General features: G+C 41.9%; 1 protein-coding gene and 1 pseudogene across 1 annotated transcript in view; both read left to right on the top strand.

Annotated features, from left to right (window-relative positions):
- UNC5D (unc-5 netrin receptor D) overlaps positions 1–18,079 on the top strand; it is a 558,705-nt gene that overhangs the window by 499,091 nt on the left and 41,535 nt on the right. Inside the window, exons 14-15 of the mRNA XM_038747340.1 lie at positions 3,644–3,871; positions 16,046–16,195. Coding sequence (XP_038603268.1) covers positions 3,644–3,871; positions 16,046–16,195 — 378 coding nt within the window. The remainder of the gene's footprint in view (positions 1–3,643; positions 3,872–16,045; positions 16,196–18,079) is intronic.
- LOC119929427 lies at positions 2,589–2,696 on the top strand (annotated as a pseudogene).

Genomic DNA, 18,079 nt, shown 5'->3' with positions numbered 1-18,079 from the left:
AACTACTAGGTTAATTTTACATCATGAATATCCAGTATATAGAAACACATCCAAGTTAAGAGCTATGAGTAGCAAATCACTCTAGCATTAGCTGCCAACAATTCAGCTAGAACCAATGGTTCTAATGACTAATCATTTAAATTAAAATAAGTTTTAAAAAATGGATTAAAACCTGTAACCCTTGGAATTTTGAGAAACAGATTCAGCCAAACTTAAAAGCTGGTCACTGTTGAAAAGAAGTCATGGTTGATGGGGGTGATCCAGAAACTTAGATAATTGGTGCATTCAGATTTTTTTGACCACTTGATTTATTTTTCATTAGCTATAATGTACCATTCACCAATAAAAGGGTCTTTTCCATATCCATATGCAGTTTGCTCAAGGGAAATCAGCCAAATTTTAACTTTGAGACAGAGCAACTTGGTCCACCAGATCCAACATTTTGTGTCTTGGCAAGGTTTCAAGGCAAGGAAGACTAAAAAAAAAACAGCCCCCCCCCCCCCCCCCCCCCACCAAAAATAAAACATATAAAACATCACCTTCAGTAGTTTCAGAAAAGTCAATATTATGCCTGATTGAAAACAAAAGAATGGCTAGGCATTGCATGTTTAAACCTTTAAGGGAAAATAGCTTCCAGAAACTGTTTTATTACTATACTTATTATTACTATAATATCTTGTTTCTTATAGAGCACTTCTATTTTTTTTTCAAAGTTCTTTCACATTAATTATTTCATTTTATCCTCACAATATCCCTCTGAGGCAGGGAGAGACAGGTGTTTTTACCCCCACTGTATGGATGATAACACTGATGAACAGAAACTTAGTGACTTGTTCGGGACCAGAACTAGGACTAGAATATAGGTCTTGTTCATTCATTTATTCAGTTGTGTTTATTGACTCTTACTGTGTATAGAGCACTTGTATAAAGTGCTTGGGAGTGTACAATGCAACAGTAAATAGATGCATACAATGAGCATACAGTCTAGAGGGGGAGACAGACATAAATATAAAAAAAATTACAAATTACAGGTGTCCTATCATCCAGTTTCACTAGACCACACTTTTTATCTGTCACTCATTCATTCAATCATATTTATTGAGTGTTTACTATGTGCAGTACATTGTACTAAGTGCTTAGGAAGTACAAGTTGGCAACATATAGAGACGGTCCCTACCCAACAACGTGCTCACAGTCTCGAAGGGGGAGACAGACAACGAAACAAAACATGTGGACAGGTGTCAAGTTGTCAGAACAAATAGAATTAAAGCTAAATGCACATCATTAACAAAATAAATAGACTAATAATTATGTACAAGTAAAATAGAGTAATAAATCTGTACAAACATATATAATGGTGCTGTGGGGAGGGGAAAGAGGTAGGGTGGGGGGATAGGGAGGAGGAGAGGAAAAATGGGGCTCAGTCTGGGTAGGCCTCTTGGAGGAGGTGAGCTCTCAGTAGGGCTTTGAAGGGAGGAAGAGAGCTAGTTTGGCGGATGTGCGGAGGGAGGGCATTCCAGTCCAGGAGGAGGATGTGGGCCAGGGGTCGACGGTGGGACAGGCGAGAATGAGGCACAGTGAGGAGGTTAGCAGCAGAGGAGCGGAGGGTGCGGGCTGGGCTGTAGAAGGAAAGAAGGGAGGTGAGGTAGGAGGGGGCGAAGTGATGGAGAGCCTTGAAGCCGAGTGAGGAGTTTTTGCTTGATGCATAGGTTGACAGGGAGCCACTGGAGATTTTTGAGGAGGGGAGTAACATGCCCAGAGAGTTTCTGCACAAAGATGATCTGGACAGCAGAGTGAAGTATAGACTGAAGTGGGGAGAGACAGGAGGATGGGAGATCAGAGAGGAGGCTGATGCAGTAATCCAGTTGGAATAGGATGAGAGATTGAACCAGTAAGGTAGAGGTTTGGATGGAGAGGAAAGGACAGATCTTGGCAATGTTGTGGAGGTGAGAGTGGCAGGTTTTGGTGACGGATTGGATGTGAGGGGTGAACAAGAGAGCGGAGTCGAGGATGATACCAAGGTTGCGGGCTTGTGAGACAGGAAGGATGGTAGTGCCATCTACAGTGACGGGAAAGTCAGGGAGAGGGCAGGATTTGGGAGGGGCGATAAGGCGTTCAGTCTTGGACATATTGAGTTTTAGATGGCAGGCAGACATCCAAATGGAGATGTCTTGAAGGCAGGAGGAGACCCGAGCCTGAAGGGAGGGACAGAGAGCAGGGGCAGAGATGTAGATTTGGGTGTCATCAGCGTAGAGATGATAGTTGAAGCCATGGGAGCAAATGAGTTCACCAAGGGAGTGAGTATAGATAGGGAACAGAAGGGGACCAAGAACTGTCCCTTGAGGAACCCCTAGAGTAAGGGGATGGGAGGGGGAGGAGGAGCCCACAAAAGAGACTGAGAATGAATGGTCGGAGAGATAAGCAGAGAACCAGGAGAGGCGAGAGTCTGTGAAGCCAGTGTTGGACAGTGTGCTGAGGAGAAGGGGGTGGTCCACAGTGTCAGCATATATATCTTGCCCTCCCAGCATAAGAGTTTTTTTCAGTAGTGGGGGGGTTCCCTAAATTCCCTATACACATCATGAAATTTCAGATTAGCACTCCCCTTGAGAAGAATGGAAGAGGTCCTAGTGACCTTTACAACACATATATAATTAACGCATTGCCACATACTTTATGGCATCTAACCAGATTTTTGAGAAGCAGCATGGCCTAGTGGAAAAAGCATGGGCCTGGTAGAAGAACCTGGGTTTGAATCCTGGTTCCACCACGTGTCTGCTGTGTGACCTTGGACAAGTCACTTCACTTTTCTGTGTCTCAGTTGCCTCATCTGTAAAATGGGGATTATGACTGTGAGCCGTATTTCGGACAGGGTCTGTGTCCAATCCGATTATCTTGTATCTACCCCAGTGCTTAGTACAGTGCTTGGCACAAAGTAAGCTCTAAACAAATACCACAAGTATTGTCAATCATTATTTTTATTTCTGTTCCCCTTGAATTTTGTTACAATGCCTCTTACCACATTAGTTTCAAATTCTATATGCCTTTTCCCTTTTGTCTACTCGACAGCCTTGAGCTTATGATTTCCTAGAGTCACACCAATACCCCATGCAGATATTTGAACACTAGTCAAGAAAGATGAAATATTGCAATGATTTTCCCCAGAACATTTATTGAATGGTACCTTTTGAAGAGTTTTTCTGCATTGAAAGGCAAAACACATTTGGATGAAAATAAACATTATCTTGATGGATACTGAAAGAGGTTGTCAGAAGCAGACTTGTTCAAGGTTTGCTTATTGACTTTGATGTTCAAGGTGATTTCTTATCTTGACATTGAAAAAAATTAACTACAGATACCGAGACATTTAAAATGACACTGAAATTGCCTACACACAGTTATTATTAGATATTAAGTAGAAATGCAATGCACTGCGAGTAACTGTAACTATGTGGTAGTTATGTGGATTTAAGTTGTTTTTGTGACTGATGAGAGACCCATTAAAAGCTTCAAGTAGGCCAGTAAAACAATTTCTACAAAGTACCATCATGCTCTTGTAAGAGGACTTTTGAGAACCTTTTATCTTCATTCTGAAAGATATATGTATGTATGAAATATATGTATATTTCTCCTCTCCCTCCCCTAGGAGGTGATGTCAGTGGAAGAAGAATCGACTTCCTGTTACTGCCTTTTGGACCCCTTTGCATGCCATGTCCTCCTAGACAGCTTTGGAACATACGCTCTTGCTGGGGAGCCAATCACCGACTGTGCTGTGAAGCAACTCAAGGTGGCCGTCTTCGGTTGCATGTCCTGCAACTCGCTGGATTACAACTTGCGGGTATATTGTGTGGACAACACCCCGTGTGCATTTCAGGTCAGTTATTTTGCGCTGCGGTTCTCCTTTGGGCCCTATGAAGTGAAAGGCTGTCCATCACCTGGCAGGTCTGACTCAGTGGGGGACTGATAATGTTGTTCAGGTTGGAAAGTGGTACCCTGATCATTCATTTAATTGGCAAGCAAATGGAGTAATTAAAGATTGCAAATGGTGTCCCGATCATCAGGCAGAAATTTTATGCCCTAATAAGTGGCCTATTAATTATCAGGGCTACTTGGATTGGGGTAGACTCAGGTTTCATTCCATTTGTGGCATTTTTAATCCTGGAAGATTCATTTTTAATTAGCTGCTCACAGAAATTGAGGGGTTATTAATAGTTCTAGGGACAGTGTAGAAATGCCTATGCAAGTATTGCCTATACACACACTCTCTCTCTCTCTCTCTCTCTCTCTCTCTCTCTCTCTCTCTCTCTCTCTCTCTCTCTCTCTCTCTCTCTCTCATAATAAGCCTCATTCTGTATTCATGCTATTACATTCCTGGATCATTAAGTCCATTATGCAGAGAATTTCCTCAATAAGTAGCTTTTAAGACACCAAACTGGAAAACTCATGTTTACCAATAGAAATGATCCAGTGCCTTGAATTCTGAACATGAATAAATGGAGGTTGCAGTTTCAGTGTTCTCGAAATTCTCCTATTTGTGCCCCACTTGGACAGACCAAAGACATGAACTTCCCGCTGCCATAGGAAGGCAAATCCCTCACCTGACCATTAGCCATTAGCATAGAGTTGCCAAGGAAAGCGTGGGTCAATCTCATGAAATTTGTGTGTGTGTGTGTGTATGTGTGTGTGTGTGTGTGTGTGAGAGACAGAGAAATTATCTTAATCTGGGTCTTCACAGAGGGTCCCAAACTCTGCGAGAGGAAGCTGTGGTAAACCTCCAGGACCCTGGTATAATAATGATGGTATTTGTTGAGCGCGTACTATGTGCCAAGCACTGGTCTGCTGAGCTGCAGCTACAGTTCACTTCAGGCACCTGGAATGTGGTCCAGGAGGAGGCAGGCTGTGAAACCCTTCATTTTGTGCCCGAAACCCCCACCCCCACACACTCCCATAAAGGTCATTATCCCATCCAGACTGTCTCGAGAATAATTGTGTCCCCTTGTCCCCTTTGTACCTTGTTTGGGGAGGGAAAGGATCTGTTTATTGTTGTATTGTACTTTCCCAAGTGCTTAGTACAGTGCCCTGCACACAGCAAGCACTCAATAAATACTATTGAATGAATGAAGGATTCAGGGCAACACATTTTCCTATTTCAGGGACATTTTCAGAACTTGTTTTTAAAGCGCACACACTTCTGGGGTGTAAATCTCCAGTCTTATCTCCTATTAGATAAAAAATCTAGTAAATAGTTGCAGAGATGGGCCGTTGAGCCTAGAGCTGAAGGCCTGTGAAAAGTTGCTTGGTGCTGGTGGCAGATAATTGAGGCTTATGTGAGCAGGGTGAATTGGCTTCTTCCTCCTCCAGAGCCTTCTCCCTGCATACTCCCTCCCAGCCTTTAAGATTTGCCCAGTGGTGCCAGAAGGATGAAACTCTCAAATGGCTACTTGTTATTGGTGGTGACCTTGCTCACAAGATAACTACAGCTGTTTTGTATTATTTTTACTTCTGAATGAGGGCCTCATTTTGGAGAGAGGAAATCGGTCTCAGGAACAAAATTAAGTTTGGGCACCATTGCTTTTGAGCCGTAGACACTCTCCCCAAACACAAATGACAGCTAATATTAGATGATCTTCAGCTTTGTTGAAAGCTATAGATTAACTTGGATTGTTCGATTACTGTAGATTAAAAGAGCCTATAGCTGAAAATGTACAAATTCAAGGAAGAAAAACATTTTAAACTCTAAGGAGTGCTGGGGCAACTGAAATACATGGTGAGATTAGGGAATATGACTCATTTGGGAAGGTATAATCCAGAAGATGGGTATTGAGTAGCTTCTGAAAGAAGAAAAGGAAGTATTGTGATAGAGGAGGGAGGGCATTTTATGTGAGGAAAAGTGAGTTTAGTGATTCAGAGGTGGAGCAGAAGATGAACAGCATAGATAGTGGCAACATCATGGGCCTGGGAGTTGGTGGACCTGGGTTCTAACCTTGGCTCTGCTGTTTGCTTTTTATGTAACTCTCTTAACTACTCTGTGCTTCAGTTTTCTCATCTGTAAAATGGAAACTAAGCACCTTTTCATTTTTTTACTTAGAAAATGAAACAGATTGGGTCTGACCTGACCTGATTATCATGCATCTTGTCCAGTGCTTAGTACAATGCTTGACACATTAATGCCTAATAATGATTATTATTATAGATTTATGTGGGTGGAATGAAGAATGGTTGACGTTCCCTTGAAATCCATCATCAGCAGTTTTAATTTATACTAGTGGTGACAAGTTGTTGTTTTTCTTCGAGGAGGGGAGTGCTATAATCGGATCGATTCTTATGAAAAATGATTCTAGCGATTTTATGGAATACACTATGGGGTGATATTGGAGGCCAGGAGATCAGCAGAGAAACTGTTAGAGTAATACAATAAAAAGGTAATGAAGTTTTGTGGTTAGACTGTGCCTGCAGTGTGAAAATGAAGAGGCAGGTGCCAGAAATATAAAAGCAGCATAGCTTAGCAGATAGAGCACAGGCCTGGGAGCCAGAAAGACCTGGGTTCTAATCCTGATCCACCACTTTTCTGCTGTGACCTTGGACAAGTCAGTTAAGTTCTCGGTGCCTCAGTTACCTCATCTGTAAAATGGGGATTAATACTATGAGCCCCATGTGGGATATGGACTGTGTCCAACCTGATTACCTCAGTACATAGAACACTGCTGGGCATATAGTAAGTGCTTAACAAATGTTTTAAATTAAAACAAAAATGTTCCTCTTTGAGAAGCAGTAGAATTTGGTGACAGGTTGAATGTGTATGTGCTAAAATAGGACCAATCAATAAATTAATCAGTAGTATTTATTTTATTGAGTGTTACTGTATGCAAACCAATGTATTAAGCATTTGGGAAAGTTCAGTACATTGCAGCAAAATCAGTAGACATGATCCCTGCCCATAAGGAGCTTAGAGCCTACAGGAGGAGACAGACAATACAGTAGATTATGGGTAGGGGAAGTAATAGACTAGAGGAATATTTATAAGAAATAAGTACTGTGAGACTGGGGTGAGTATCAAAGTGCTTAAGGTATACATGGCCAAGTTCATAATTGATTTGGAGGTGAGGATGGCTGTGGAAATCCAAGGGCTTAGTCTGGGAAGGCCTCTTGGAGGAGATATGATTTGTGGAGGGTTTTGAAGGTGGTCTGACAGATATGAAGAGGAAGGGAGTTCCAGGCCCAAGGGAAGCAATGTTGCCTAGTCGAAAGGGCACAGGCTTGGGAGTCAGAGGACCTGAGTTCTAATCCTGGCTCCACCCCCTGTTGGCTGTGTGACTTTGGGCATATCACTTTCCTCTCCATGCAAACCGCTACCTTGCTGGTTCAATCTCTCATCCTATTCCGACTGGATTACTGCATCAGCCTCCTCGCTGATCTCCCATCCTCCTGTCTCTCCCCGCTTCATTCTGCTGCCCAGATTACCTTTGTACAGAAACACTCTGGGCATGTCACTCCCCTCCTCAAAAATCTCCAGTGGTTTCCTAGCAACCTTTGAATCAAGCAAAAACTCCTCACTCTCAGCTTCAAGGCTCTCCATCACCTCTCCCCCTCCACACAGATCAATATTAATTGTTCCTTTTCAGATGGACTACCCTTTCTCTTGTATATGTATGGGATTATGTATATGTTATATGTTATATATAATATGGGATTATATGTGTGTATATTATATGTGTGTGTGTGTGTGTGTGTGTGTGTGTGTGTGTAGTGAGCCCCTAGATATCTAATCAAAAGTTCCATGGGGTTTTAATGGGATATTTCTGCCAAAGCAAACTGCATTGGAGTTTGCCACACCATAACTGTAATGAAATGCTTGTCCTGAGGAAGTAGAGAAAAACCAAGTTGGGACAGCTGATGTTCTGTTACAGTGTACATCTTCTATCCCAATGGAATACAATCTCAACAAAAACATATTGAACTAGAGATGTTTGTATTTATTTCATTTATTTGTGGTATTTGTTAAGTGCTTACTATGTGCCAGTCACCCTTCTAAGCACTGTGGTAGATACAAACTAATTGAGTTATACACAGTCCATGTCCCATTTGGGGCTCACAGTCTTAATCCCCATTTTACAGATGAGGTAACTGAGGCAGAGAGAAGCTAAGTGATTTGCCTAAGGTCTCACAGCAGATAAGTGGCAGATCCAGGATTAGAACCCTGGCCCTTTTGACTCTCAGGCCCGAGCTCTATCCACTATGCCATGCTCCTTTTCTCTGTTTAAATATATTTAAATAAGGACTTTAAATAAAGTATGTTTAAATAAGGACCAAATCCCACCCGAATAGTGAGTACTGAAATGGCTAGATGACTTACCTGCTTTAGTTTTTTTTTCGAACTTCAAGATGAAATTCAAGCTGGATAAGAGCAGACTGAGGGAGAATTAATTCAAGCATGAAAGTTCCAAGAGAACACATGCCACCTGGGAGAACTCTGAGAAGGTACATATAAAGTGGTTCTTCCACTGGAGTTGAGCTCAAAATTGGTTTGTCCTCTTAGATCCCCCCAACCTTCTAGACTGTAAGCCTGGTGTGGGCAGAGATTGTCTCTATTGCTGAATTGTACTTTCCAAGCTCTTGGTACAATGCTCTGCACACAATAAGCGCTCAATAAATACGAATGAATGAATCAATCAGTTAATCAACCCTTTTTCAATTCTGCATGCTTTTGGGTATAGGAACAGCTCTACCTTGCAGGCTAACTAGGCAACTGCTTTATGGGACTATTCTGCTGGAACACTTCTTTCTCTTTTCCAACTTCCACTTCCCACCTTGTGGCTCTGAACACCTTCCTTTTTGCCCAGCATACGAAAATGCCTTGAGCCAGGCCTGCTTGACCGTGTTTCATTTCAACATGTACTTTATCAATTTAACAATTGCTATTTATTGAGTGCCTACTATGTGCAGGTGATGATTATAATAATAATTATTATTGTTATTATGGTACTTTTTAAGTGCTTACTATGTGCCAAGCACTGTTCTAAGTACTGAAGTAGATACGTCATGCATTCATTCATTCAATCGTATTTATTGAGTGCTTACTGTGTACAGAGCACTGTACTAAGCGCTTGGGAAGTACAAGTCGGGAACATATAGAGATGGTCTCTACCCAACAACAGGCTCATAGTCTAGAAGGGGAGACAGACAACAAAACAAAACATGTAGACAGGTGTCAAAACCATCAGACTTAATAGAATTATAGTTATATGCACATCATTAATAAAATAGAGTAGTAAATATGTATAAGTAAAACAAATAGAGTAATAACAAATATGTACAAATATATACAAGTGCTTTGGGGAGGGGATGGAGATAGGGCAGAGTTGGGGGGGGCTATGGGAAGGGGAGGAGGAGAGGAAAAAGGGGGCTCAGTCTGGGAAGGCCTCCTAGAGAAGGTGAGCTCTCAGTAGGGCTTTGAAGGGAGGAAGAGAGCTAGCTTGGCGGATGTGTGGAGGGAGGACATTCCAGGCTAGTGGAAGGACATGGGCCAGGGGTTGATGGCAGGACAGGTGAGAACGAGGCACAGTGAGGAGGTTAGCTGCAGAGGAGCAGAGGGTGCGGGCTGGGCTATAGAAGGAGAGAAGGGAGGTGAGGTAGGAGGGGGCGAGGTGATGGAGAGCCTTGAAAGCTGAGAGTGAGGAGTTTTTGCTTGATTTGAAGGTTGATAGGCAACCACTAGAGATTTTTGAGGAGGAGAGTGACATGTCCAGAGCGTTTCTGTACAAAGATAATCCATGCAGCAGAGTGAAGTATAGATTGAAGCAAGTTAGACACAGCCCCTGTCCCATATGGGGCTCACAATCTTAATCCACCTTTTTACAGATGAGGTAACTGAGGCCCAGAGAAATTAGGTGGCTTGTGCAAGGTCACACAGCAGAGCCAGGTATAGAACCCAGGTCTTTCTGAACCTTGTCTGATGCTCTATTCACTAAGCCACACTGCTTCTCAAGTGCATATCATTACACTAGCAAGAGTACAGTGCAATAGACTTGGTAGACATAACCCCTGCCCTCAAGGAATTTTTAATCCAGTATTACAATCTAGTACCAGAATGTATTTATATTCTTTTTAGCAATCTCTCCTCTTTCTCCCCACTCCAGATGGGTGGTTTTCTACTTACCATGTTAGTTTCTAAAGCTGTGTGAGAGTGACCCATTAAATTATAAAAGAGAAAGGTCACTATAATTTGTAATGACTAAAAGAAGCAGTTCAGTTAGGGCACATTTATTTCATTTCAAATTTTAGCAAAATCAGTCGAGATAATTACCAAATTTCTTTCTTTATGGGAAAACCACAATTCTTATCTATAGATAATGGGCAATTTGATGACTAGGAAGTGCTGGGTTTGGACTTTTTCCCTAGAAAATACAACGTGGCCATTATTTATGAGATACTGTGATTCCTTCCTTTCCACCAATATATTTTGGCTGTAATAAAGAAGTGGTTGAGGAATTTTCTCTGTAACATAAAACAGTGTGATTATTGCTAGAACAGCTCCCCTTGGGAATAAATTTCCCTCAATCCCAGTGGCTTTTCCCTCTGGGTCCTGCCCAGCACGATTTCCCTTTCTCCAAAGTAAAGTGACTCGTCTCTGTGAATGGTTCTCATTCCAAGATGCATATTATGGAGGTGAGGGTAAGTAGGTGGAACTCTATTTCCCTTAGAGAGAGATTTTCTGAGAGGAGACCAGTGTGTTGACATAGATGGAATAGATCAAACAGGACACCCCTAGTTTTTACTATTGTAATTATAGGGCTTTGTGGAATAACCCCAGGATCTTGTCCTCTGGAACCTCCTCTGGAAGCCACATTTACTAAGCAATTGCAAAAGCTGGAATTTTAGGGGGGAAGGAGAAGGCTAATGTTAAGTAGTCCATGACAGTAGTGTTTCTAGGGGAATCTGTTTCCCAAGATCAATAAGCTTGGGTGTAAAGAGCAAGGGGTCCCCCTTCTAGACTGTGAGCCCACTGTTGGGTAGGGACTGTCTCTATATGTTGCCAACTTGTACTTCCCAAGCGCTTAGTACAGTGCTCTGCGCACAGTAAGCGCTCAATAAATATGATTGATTGATTGATTGATTGATTTAAAACAAGACTTGCTGGTGCAAATGGGAAATTGACCTGAACCCCATTACTGAGGTGGGGTGGAGCTTCTCCAGTTTTAACAGGAGAGGTAAACTCCTCTCAGAGTATCCCACTGGCTTTCTGGGAAATGTAGGTAAAATAGACCTTTTGCTTCCTAGACCCCTTTCTCAGCAACACTCCTCATCCTTGCAATCAGCTTCCCCTCTAGACTCTAAGCTCCCTTTAGACTGTATGCTCCCTGTTTACTGTAAGCTCCTTGTGGACAGGAGACATATCTACCAACTCTGTTATATTGTACTCTTCCAAGTGTCCTGCACACAGTAAGTGCTTAAGAAATATGACTGATTGATGGAGCACCAAGGTAAGGATAGAATCAGAATTCAATGTGACCTTGGAAAATTAGACAGAATGAACTTCGGAAAGGATAAATGTAAGATAATGAACTTGGATATAAAAAAACCAAAATGTACAGATACAAATAGAGAAGAAATGGTTGGACATAAGAACAGCAGAAAAAGATATAGGTGGCATAGTGGATAATGAGAGTTGTTACAAAAGCAAGCATAATTACTGGGATGCATAGTAGAGGTATACTTTGCAGAAACTGTGAGCTAATCCTCCCATTATACTCAGCATTCATTAGAGTACTTTGATCAGTTCTGGGCTCCACAACTAAAGATTCCAGAATGTGGTGAATTTGGAGAGGATTCAGAGGAAAGGCACAAAGATGATTAAAGGGTTTGAAAATAAGCCCTATAAAAGGAAATTGGACCTTTGCAACCTGGATAAGAGCAGGCTGAGGGAAGATTTAATAATGGGATTCCAGCAGATGAAGGGCCCGTACAGAGAATGGCAGCCAAAGAAGGAGGAACAAGTGGGAACATGAGCTTCAACTGTAGCATGAAGGATTAAGTTATGTAGATGAAAGAATCTGAGAGAAGCCTAGTAGACAGAGCATGAGCATGCAAGTCAGAAGGACCTAGGTTCTAATCTGGCTCCACCACCTGTCTGCTGCATGACCTTGGGCATGTCACTTAACTTTTCTGGACCTCAATTACCTCATCTGTAAAATGGGGATTAAGACTGTGAGCCTCATGTGGGTATTGGACTACGTCCAACGCAATTAGCTTGTATCCACCTCAGTGCTTAGTACAGTGTCTGGCACATATTAAGCACTTAACAAATACCGTTGAAAAATAAAAAGGTGGCTGGGGGCAGAGATTGGAATAGATTACCAAGGGAGGCAGGTCAGAGACGCTCTTCCCCTATGGCTTTTGTAGTAGTGATAATTATGATATTTCTTAAGTTCTCACTATGTGTCAAGCAGTGTTCTAAGCCCTGAGATAGTTACAAGTTAATCAGAATGGATACAGTCACATTTTACAGATGAGGAAACTGAGAAGAAAAGTGACTTGCCCAAGATCACACAGCTGGCAAGTGACAGAGGTAGGGTGAGAACCCAGATCTTCTGCCTTCCAGTCCTGTGCTCTTTCCACTAGGCAATACAGCTTTTTTAAAATAGAGAAAATAGACCATCTAACCCATGGCAGGTTAGGTGTGTTTCTGTCTGAAGACCAGGGAATAACTTCCCTAGATCCTTTCCAGCCCTGGAATTCTATGAAAAAACTAAAAAAAAAATATTTTAGGGGAGAATTGGGAGTAGGGGAGGAGAGGGAGGAAGAGAGGGTTGTAATTTGGAATTCAGAAACCAACTTAAAAAAAATTGGTGGAGCAAGAGGAGGGTCCCTGGCTAATAAAAAGAATAACCGATTGTCCATTACTTTGATTCTTGTCTCCCATCAGACTCTTCCTAACATTTATTGCTTAAGTGATGTTAGTACAGATTTAAAATGTAATTTCAAAGGAATTTACAAATTTGTTGCCAGGTTCATCAACTAGGCAACCTTGTTCAGACAGTGCCTTTTCTGAAAAATAATTCAGTTTTAAATTCAAAGGAGTTTATAAATATAAATTCAATCTGGTTGTTGCAGCATGTTTGTTTCCTAAGAATGTATGTTATTATTGGCACCCAACCCATTAAACCATTGTGAAAACCCCATTGGCACAAATTTAAAGGCTCAACCATATAGAATCCAAGTTGTGGCGCATCACACCGGTAGTGAGTTAGCAAGAATCCCAGGCAAGAGATCCTCAAAGCAACAGTCAAGGCAGAAATATGTAAGTTTTATTTTCTACATATTGGGTTTATCATATTTTCCACTTGGATCTGTGACCTTTGGGCATTTAATATCCTTCCCATCTTCAACCCCACAACTCTTATGTACAGGTCTGTAGAATAAATATGTCTATATATACATATGTATATATATTTATATGTATATATTTCTAGATAGAGAGTAAGGCTATGTGCCAAACACTGTACTAAGCAGAAGCTTACAGTAGAAACAGCATGGCTTAGTGGAAAGAGCATGGGCTTGGGAGTCAGAGGTCATGGATTTTAATTCCAGCACCGCCACTCATCAGCTGTGTGACTTTTGGCAAGTCACTTAACTTCTCTGTGCCTCAGTTTTCTGTAAAATGTGGATTAAGCCTGTGAGCCCCACGTGGGACGACCTGATTACCTTGTATCAACCCCAGTGCTTAGAACAGTGCTTGGCACGTAGTAAGCGCTTAACAAATATGATGATGATTATTATTATACTCTGGAGTAAATACAAGCACAGAGAGGTTAAGTGACTTGCCCAAGGTCACACAGCAGACAAGTGACAGAGCTAGCATTAGAACTACCTCCTTACTACCTCCTTCTGATCCCAGACACGATATATCCACTAGGCCACACTGCTTCTCTATATTATAAATTAGTTACATTAATGTCTGTCTCCCCCTCTAGTCCGTAAGCTTTCTGTGGCTAGGGTTCATGTCTACCAACTCTATTGTATTGTACTCTCCCAAGCACTTAGTACAGTGCTCTGCACAGTAAGTACTTGTAAATATCATTGATGATGATGATGATGATGGTGATGATAATAATATCAGTACTTAAGAATGAGTCAGCAGGTTTCCATAGGGTTTACATGGTCAGGGAGCAAAGAGAGACATCAGATTCATTCAGTCATATTTATTGAGTGCTTACTGTACTTAGCACTTAGCACTGCACTAATGACGGGCAAATGAAGGGCAAAACTCAGAATGCAGGGACTATTCGGCTGGGTGGGGTGGGAGGTATAGGGGATGAACCAGGAATGGTCTGGTGACAGAGGGAGACAGGGAATTTTGACATCACTGCAGATTCTGATTTTGAATTATCCCTGAGGCAGTGACAAAAAAGAAATTCCATGACTGAGTGTTTCATCACAGTGGAGATGAGGAGGTAACATTAGTAGATGTAACATATGATTTTGCTCAATTACTGCTGGGATGCCCAAATGAATGAAGAGCTTTTCCATAAAGAGTAGCCATCAATGGCTGAGACCGAGCTTAAGGATTCATAGAAAAAGAAGCACAAGGAACAGAAGCATCATCATCGTTGACATGGGTGATAGGATGGAATCTCTGCCTCATTGTTTTCAGTTTCTTGAAGGGAGAGATAGAGAGAGAGGGAATTTAAGGGAGGAGCGGAGGTGGCGAGTAAAATCAGTAGAGGGGGAAGACAGTTCCTTGAAGGCTAAGATTAGAATTGAAAATGACCTTGGTAATTTCAGACTAGAATGTTGCTCAGAGGGAAAAAGGATTTGAGGAGATTTGATACTTCCAGAATTTCTGTCAACATTGTAATGAAGGTTAATATGTTTGTTCTTTTTCCTACTTAATGTTACAAGCAAGTGGTTGAGTCATGCACTGTTTCAGCTTCTTAATTTTTCCCAATTTTGGCTGAGGTGGGAATTTAATCCTAAACCAATCTAAGCCAATTGCATGATCCGAAGCTCATGTAATATTGGAGAGCATTTGCTACCAGAAATTCACATATTATAGGCACAGAATTACATTTCCCCCTTTGCTGAAAGACCTACTGAACCATAGAACCCAAATTACCTATTCCATGGTTATTTCAAGGCATGAGAGTCATCCTTTCCTGACCTGAACCTGTCCAGCGAATCAAAAATTCCATAATGGTCTGATGCTTCGTAGGGAATAATTATTCAGGAAAATAGTGGTATAGGTGTACGTGACAGACCATTCCTTCTGCATTATGGGTGTACCATTGGCTGTGTTGTTGCATTTTAATTTGTTGCCAGGTACCATTTTTAATTTGTCTCAATATCATTCACTTCCCAAAGTCTGCACTCAAAATAGTTCCTCCATTCCACTCTGTTGCCCCACAGGCTGAAATGGTACCCATCTCTGTTGCTGCTACGGTGTAGCAGTCCAAAGCTCTGCCCATTTGGGGCAGGTTGTGTTTATTGTTCTCTAATAATAATAATTATAATTGTGGTATTAAGTGCTTACTAATTGCCAAACACCGTACTAAGCACTGGGGTGGAAACAAGCAATGGACATAGTCCCTGTCCCATGTGGGGCTCACGTCTCCATCCCCATTTTACAGAGGAGGTAAATGAGGGCCAGACAAGTGAAGTGACTTGCCCAAGGTCACACAGCAAACATGTGGCAGAGCCAGGATTAGAACCCGTGACCTTCTGACTCCCAGGCAGGTGCTCTATCCACTACACCATGCTGCTTCACTATTTCTGCTCTCCTTGCTTCTGGTCTCCCAGTCTTCACCTCACCAACCACAGTCCTTTGGACATCCTACTGTCATCCATTCTCCTTACATGTTCAGGGAAGGGTTGATACGACAAGCATTGGTTTGATGCTGGTGGACTGGCATATAACAAGACCATGTTGTTTGTGATCCTGTCTTGCTATTTTAATGTTGAGCAGGTGATGGAACAGCTTGATATGTGTAGGTGAAATGTTTATGGAACCGGATGTTACATCTTTACTCTTTTTATTCTTCTCCCTCTCCTTCAGGAAGTGGTTTCCGATGAAAGGCATCAAGGTGGACAGCTCCTCGAGGAACCAAAGTTGCTACATTTCAAAGGAAATACCTTCAGTCTTCAAATCTCCGTCCTTGATATCCCCCCTTTCCTCTGGAGAATTAAACCATTTACTGCATGCCAGGTAAACATCCAAAACATTTTGAAAGTAAACTTCTTGGTCTTAACTATAGAGATGTAGCAAAGGCACAGGGATTCATGTCTTCTTGACTTTGTTTCTCTCTGTAAATGTTGGGGATTTAATATTATAATTTTTCATGAAAATTTAAAGGTTCTAGTGGCAAGTACTTATTCTCATAGATGAAACACATTGAAATCTGAACAATCAAGAGAGAACAGAAAAGGAAATGAAGTCAGAGTAATCAATCAATTAGTGGTATTTATACATTGATTTCATCTCTCTCACCATTAACCCCTTGTTCACTTCCTCCTGCTGATCTGAAATTCCCTCCCCTTTCATATCCAACAGAACCACCACTCTCTCACTTTTTTCAAATCCTTACTAAAATCATATCTCCTCCAAGAGGCATTTTGCTGATTAATTAGTAATTTCCCCACCTTTTGTGTCTTCCCCTCTGCATCACCTATTCTCAGGGGTGTGTACCCAGTAGGCACTTTAATACTCACCCCACCACCAACTCCACAGTTCTTAGGCACATATCTTTATAAATTGCTATTTCCTGTATCTGTAATTTATCTCCCCTACTGGAGTTCTCCTCTAGACTGTAAGCTCCTTGTCTGCAGGGATTGTGTCTACCAACTCTATTGGATTGTACTGTCTGAGGCACTTAGTACAGTTCTTTGCTCAATAAACACCATTGATTGGCACATAAATGTCCTAAATTCAGTGATGGCAACTACTTTTGTTGTCAAACTTATCTAAGGACTGGAGTAGATACAATATAATCAGGCTGGACACAGTCCATGTCCCACATGGAGCTCACAGTTTTAATCCCCATTTTATATATGAGGTAACTGAGGCACAGAGAAGTTAAATGACTTGCCCAAGGTCACACAGCAGACAAGTGGCAGAGCCAGGATTAGAACCTTGGTCCTCCTGAATCCTAGACCCGAGATCTGCCCTCTAGACCATGCTGCTGCATTACTGAATCTTCTTTCTGCCAGTATGTACCACCGTACCTCCAGCCAGAATTTTGAAATCAGTCCCTCAGAGTCACTGCTTTTGCTTACTTTAGCATTGAGGAAATTTTAACCAGTTCAGATATGTTTTGAAGTGAGGAATTCATTTGAACTTCACTCTGTTGACGTGGGCCAGAAATCCCAGGCTCTATGCATCCCAGATGAGGGACAGGGAAGATGAAGAGAGGGAGGAAAGGAAACAGGAAATTTTTTCTCAAGTTGCTGGGTTACCTGAGCTCCTGAGATAAACATTAATGATTCAAATTTGTTATGTCCTGGGAGGAAACTAAAAAAAATCATGTAACTGGAAAGCCCGGGACATAAGTGCCTGAATGTATTGTAAAACACTGGCTAAGAATTCATCTTGGCAGGGCTGAGCCATATGACCCTGCACTCTAAGAAATGTTATCTGTGGTCATCTCCCCAGGAGATGGTCACTCCCCATGGGGTTCTATTACTAGTCCGGTCTCACCCCTTGTTCCCACCAGAAACATCATTTCTGGGGTGAATGAGGAGATGGGACTACACTTTCTCCTCCTTCCCTGTGGCTTTTCTGGCACCACAATCCTATTCCTGAGACTTGCTATCTCCTCCCAGATGGATGAAGGTTGGTGCCATGGGGGAAAGGCCACAAGACTGTTTCAGCTCTAATTCTTTACCAGATTCATTTTCTGGTTTGTTCTGGGTTTCTTCCACCCCCATTTACTGCTTACAGAGACCTAATATAGCCTGGGCTCTTGGAGGATTTTAAGATTCACGAAGTCCGATGGTTTGTTTGATGCTATCTATGAAAACTCTTCAGCGCTTAATATCTTTGTAGACTTAGGGAATGGATTCTTATCCTTGGAGACCAACCTAAAGAACGAAA

Source organism: Tachyglossus aculeatus, chromosome 5 (assembly GCF_015852505.1).
Source record: "Tachyglossus aculeatus isolate mTacAcu1 chromosome 5, mTacAcu1.pri, whole genome shotgun sequence".
Classification (NCBI taxonomy): Eukaryota; Metazoa; Chordata; class Mammalia; order Monotremata; family Tachyglossidae; genus Tachyglossus; species Tachyglossus aculeatus.
The sequence above is the reverse complement of the archived record's forward strand: the minus strand, read 5'-3'. Positions and strand labels throughout refer to the sequence as shown.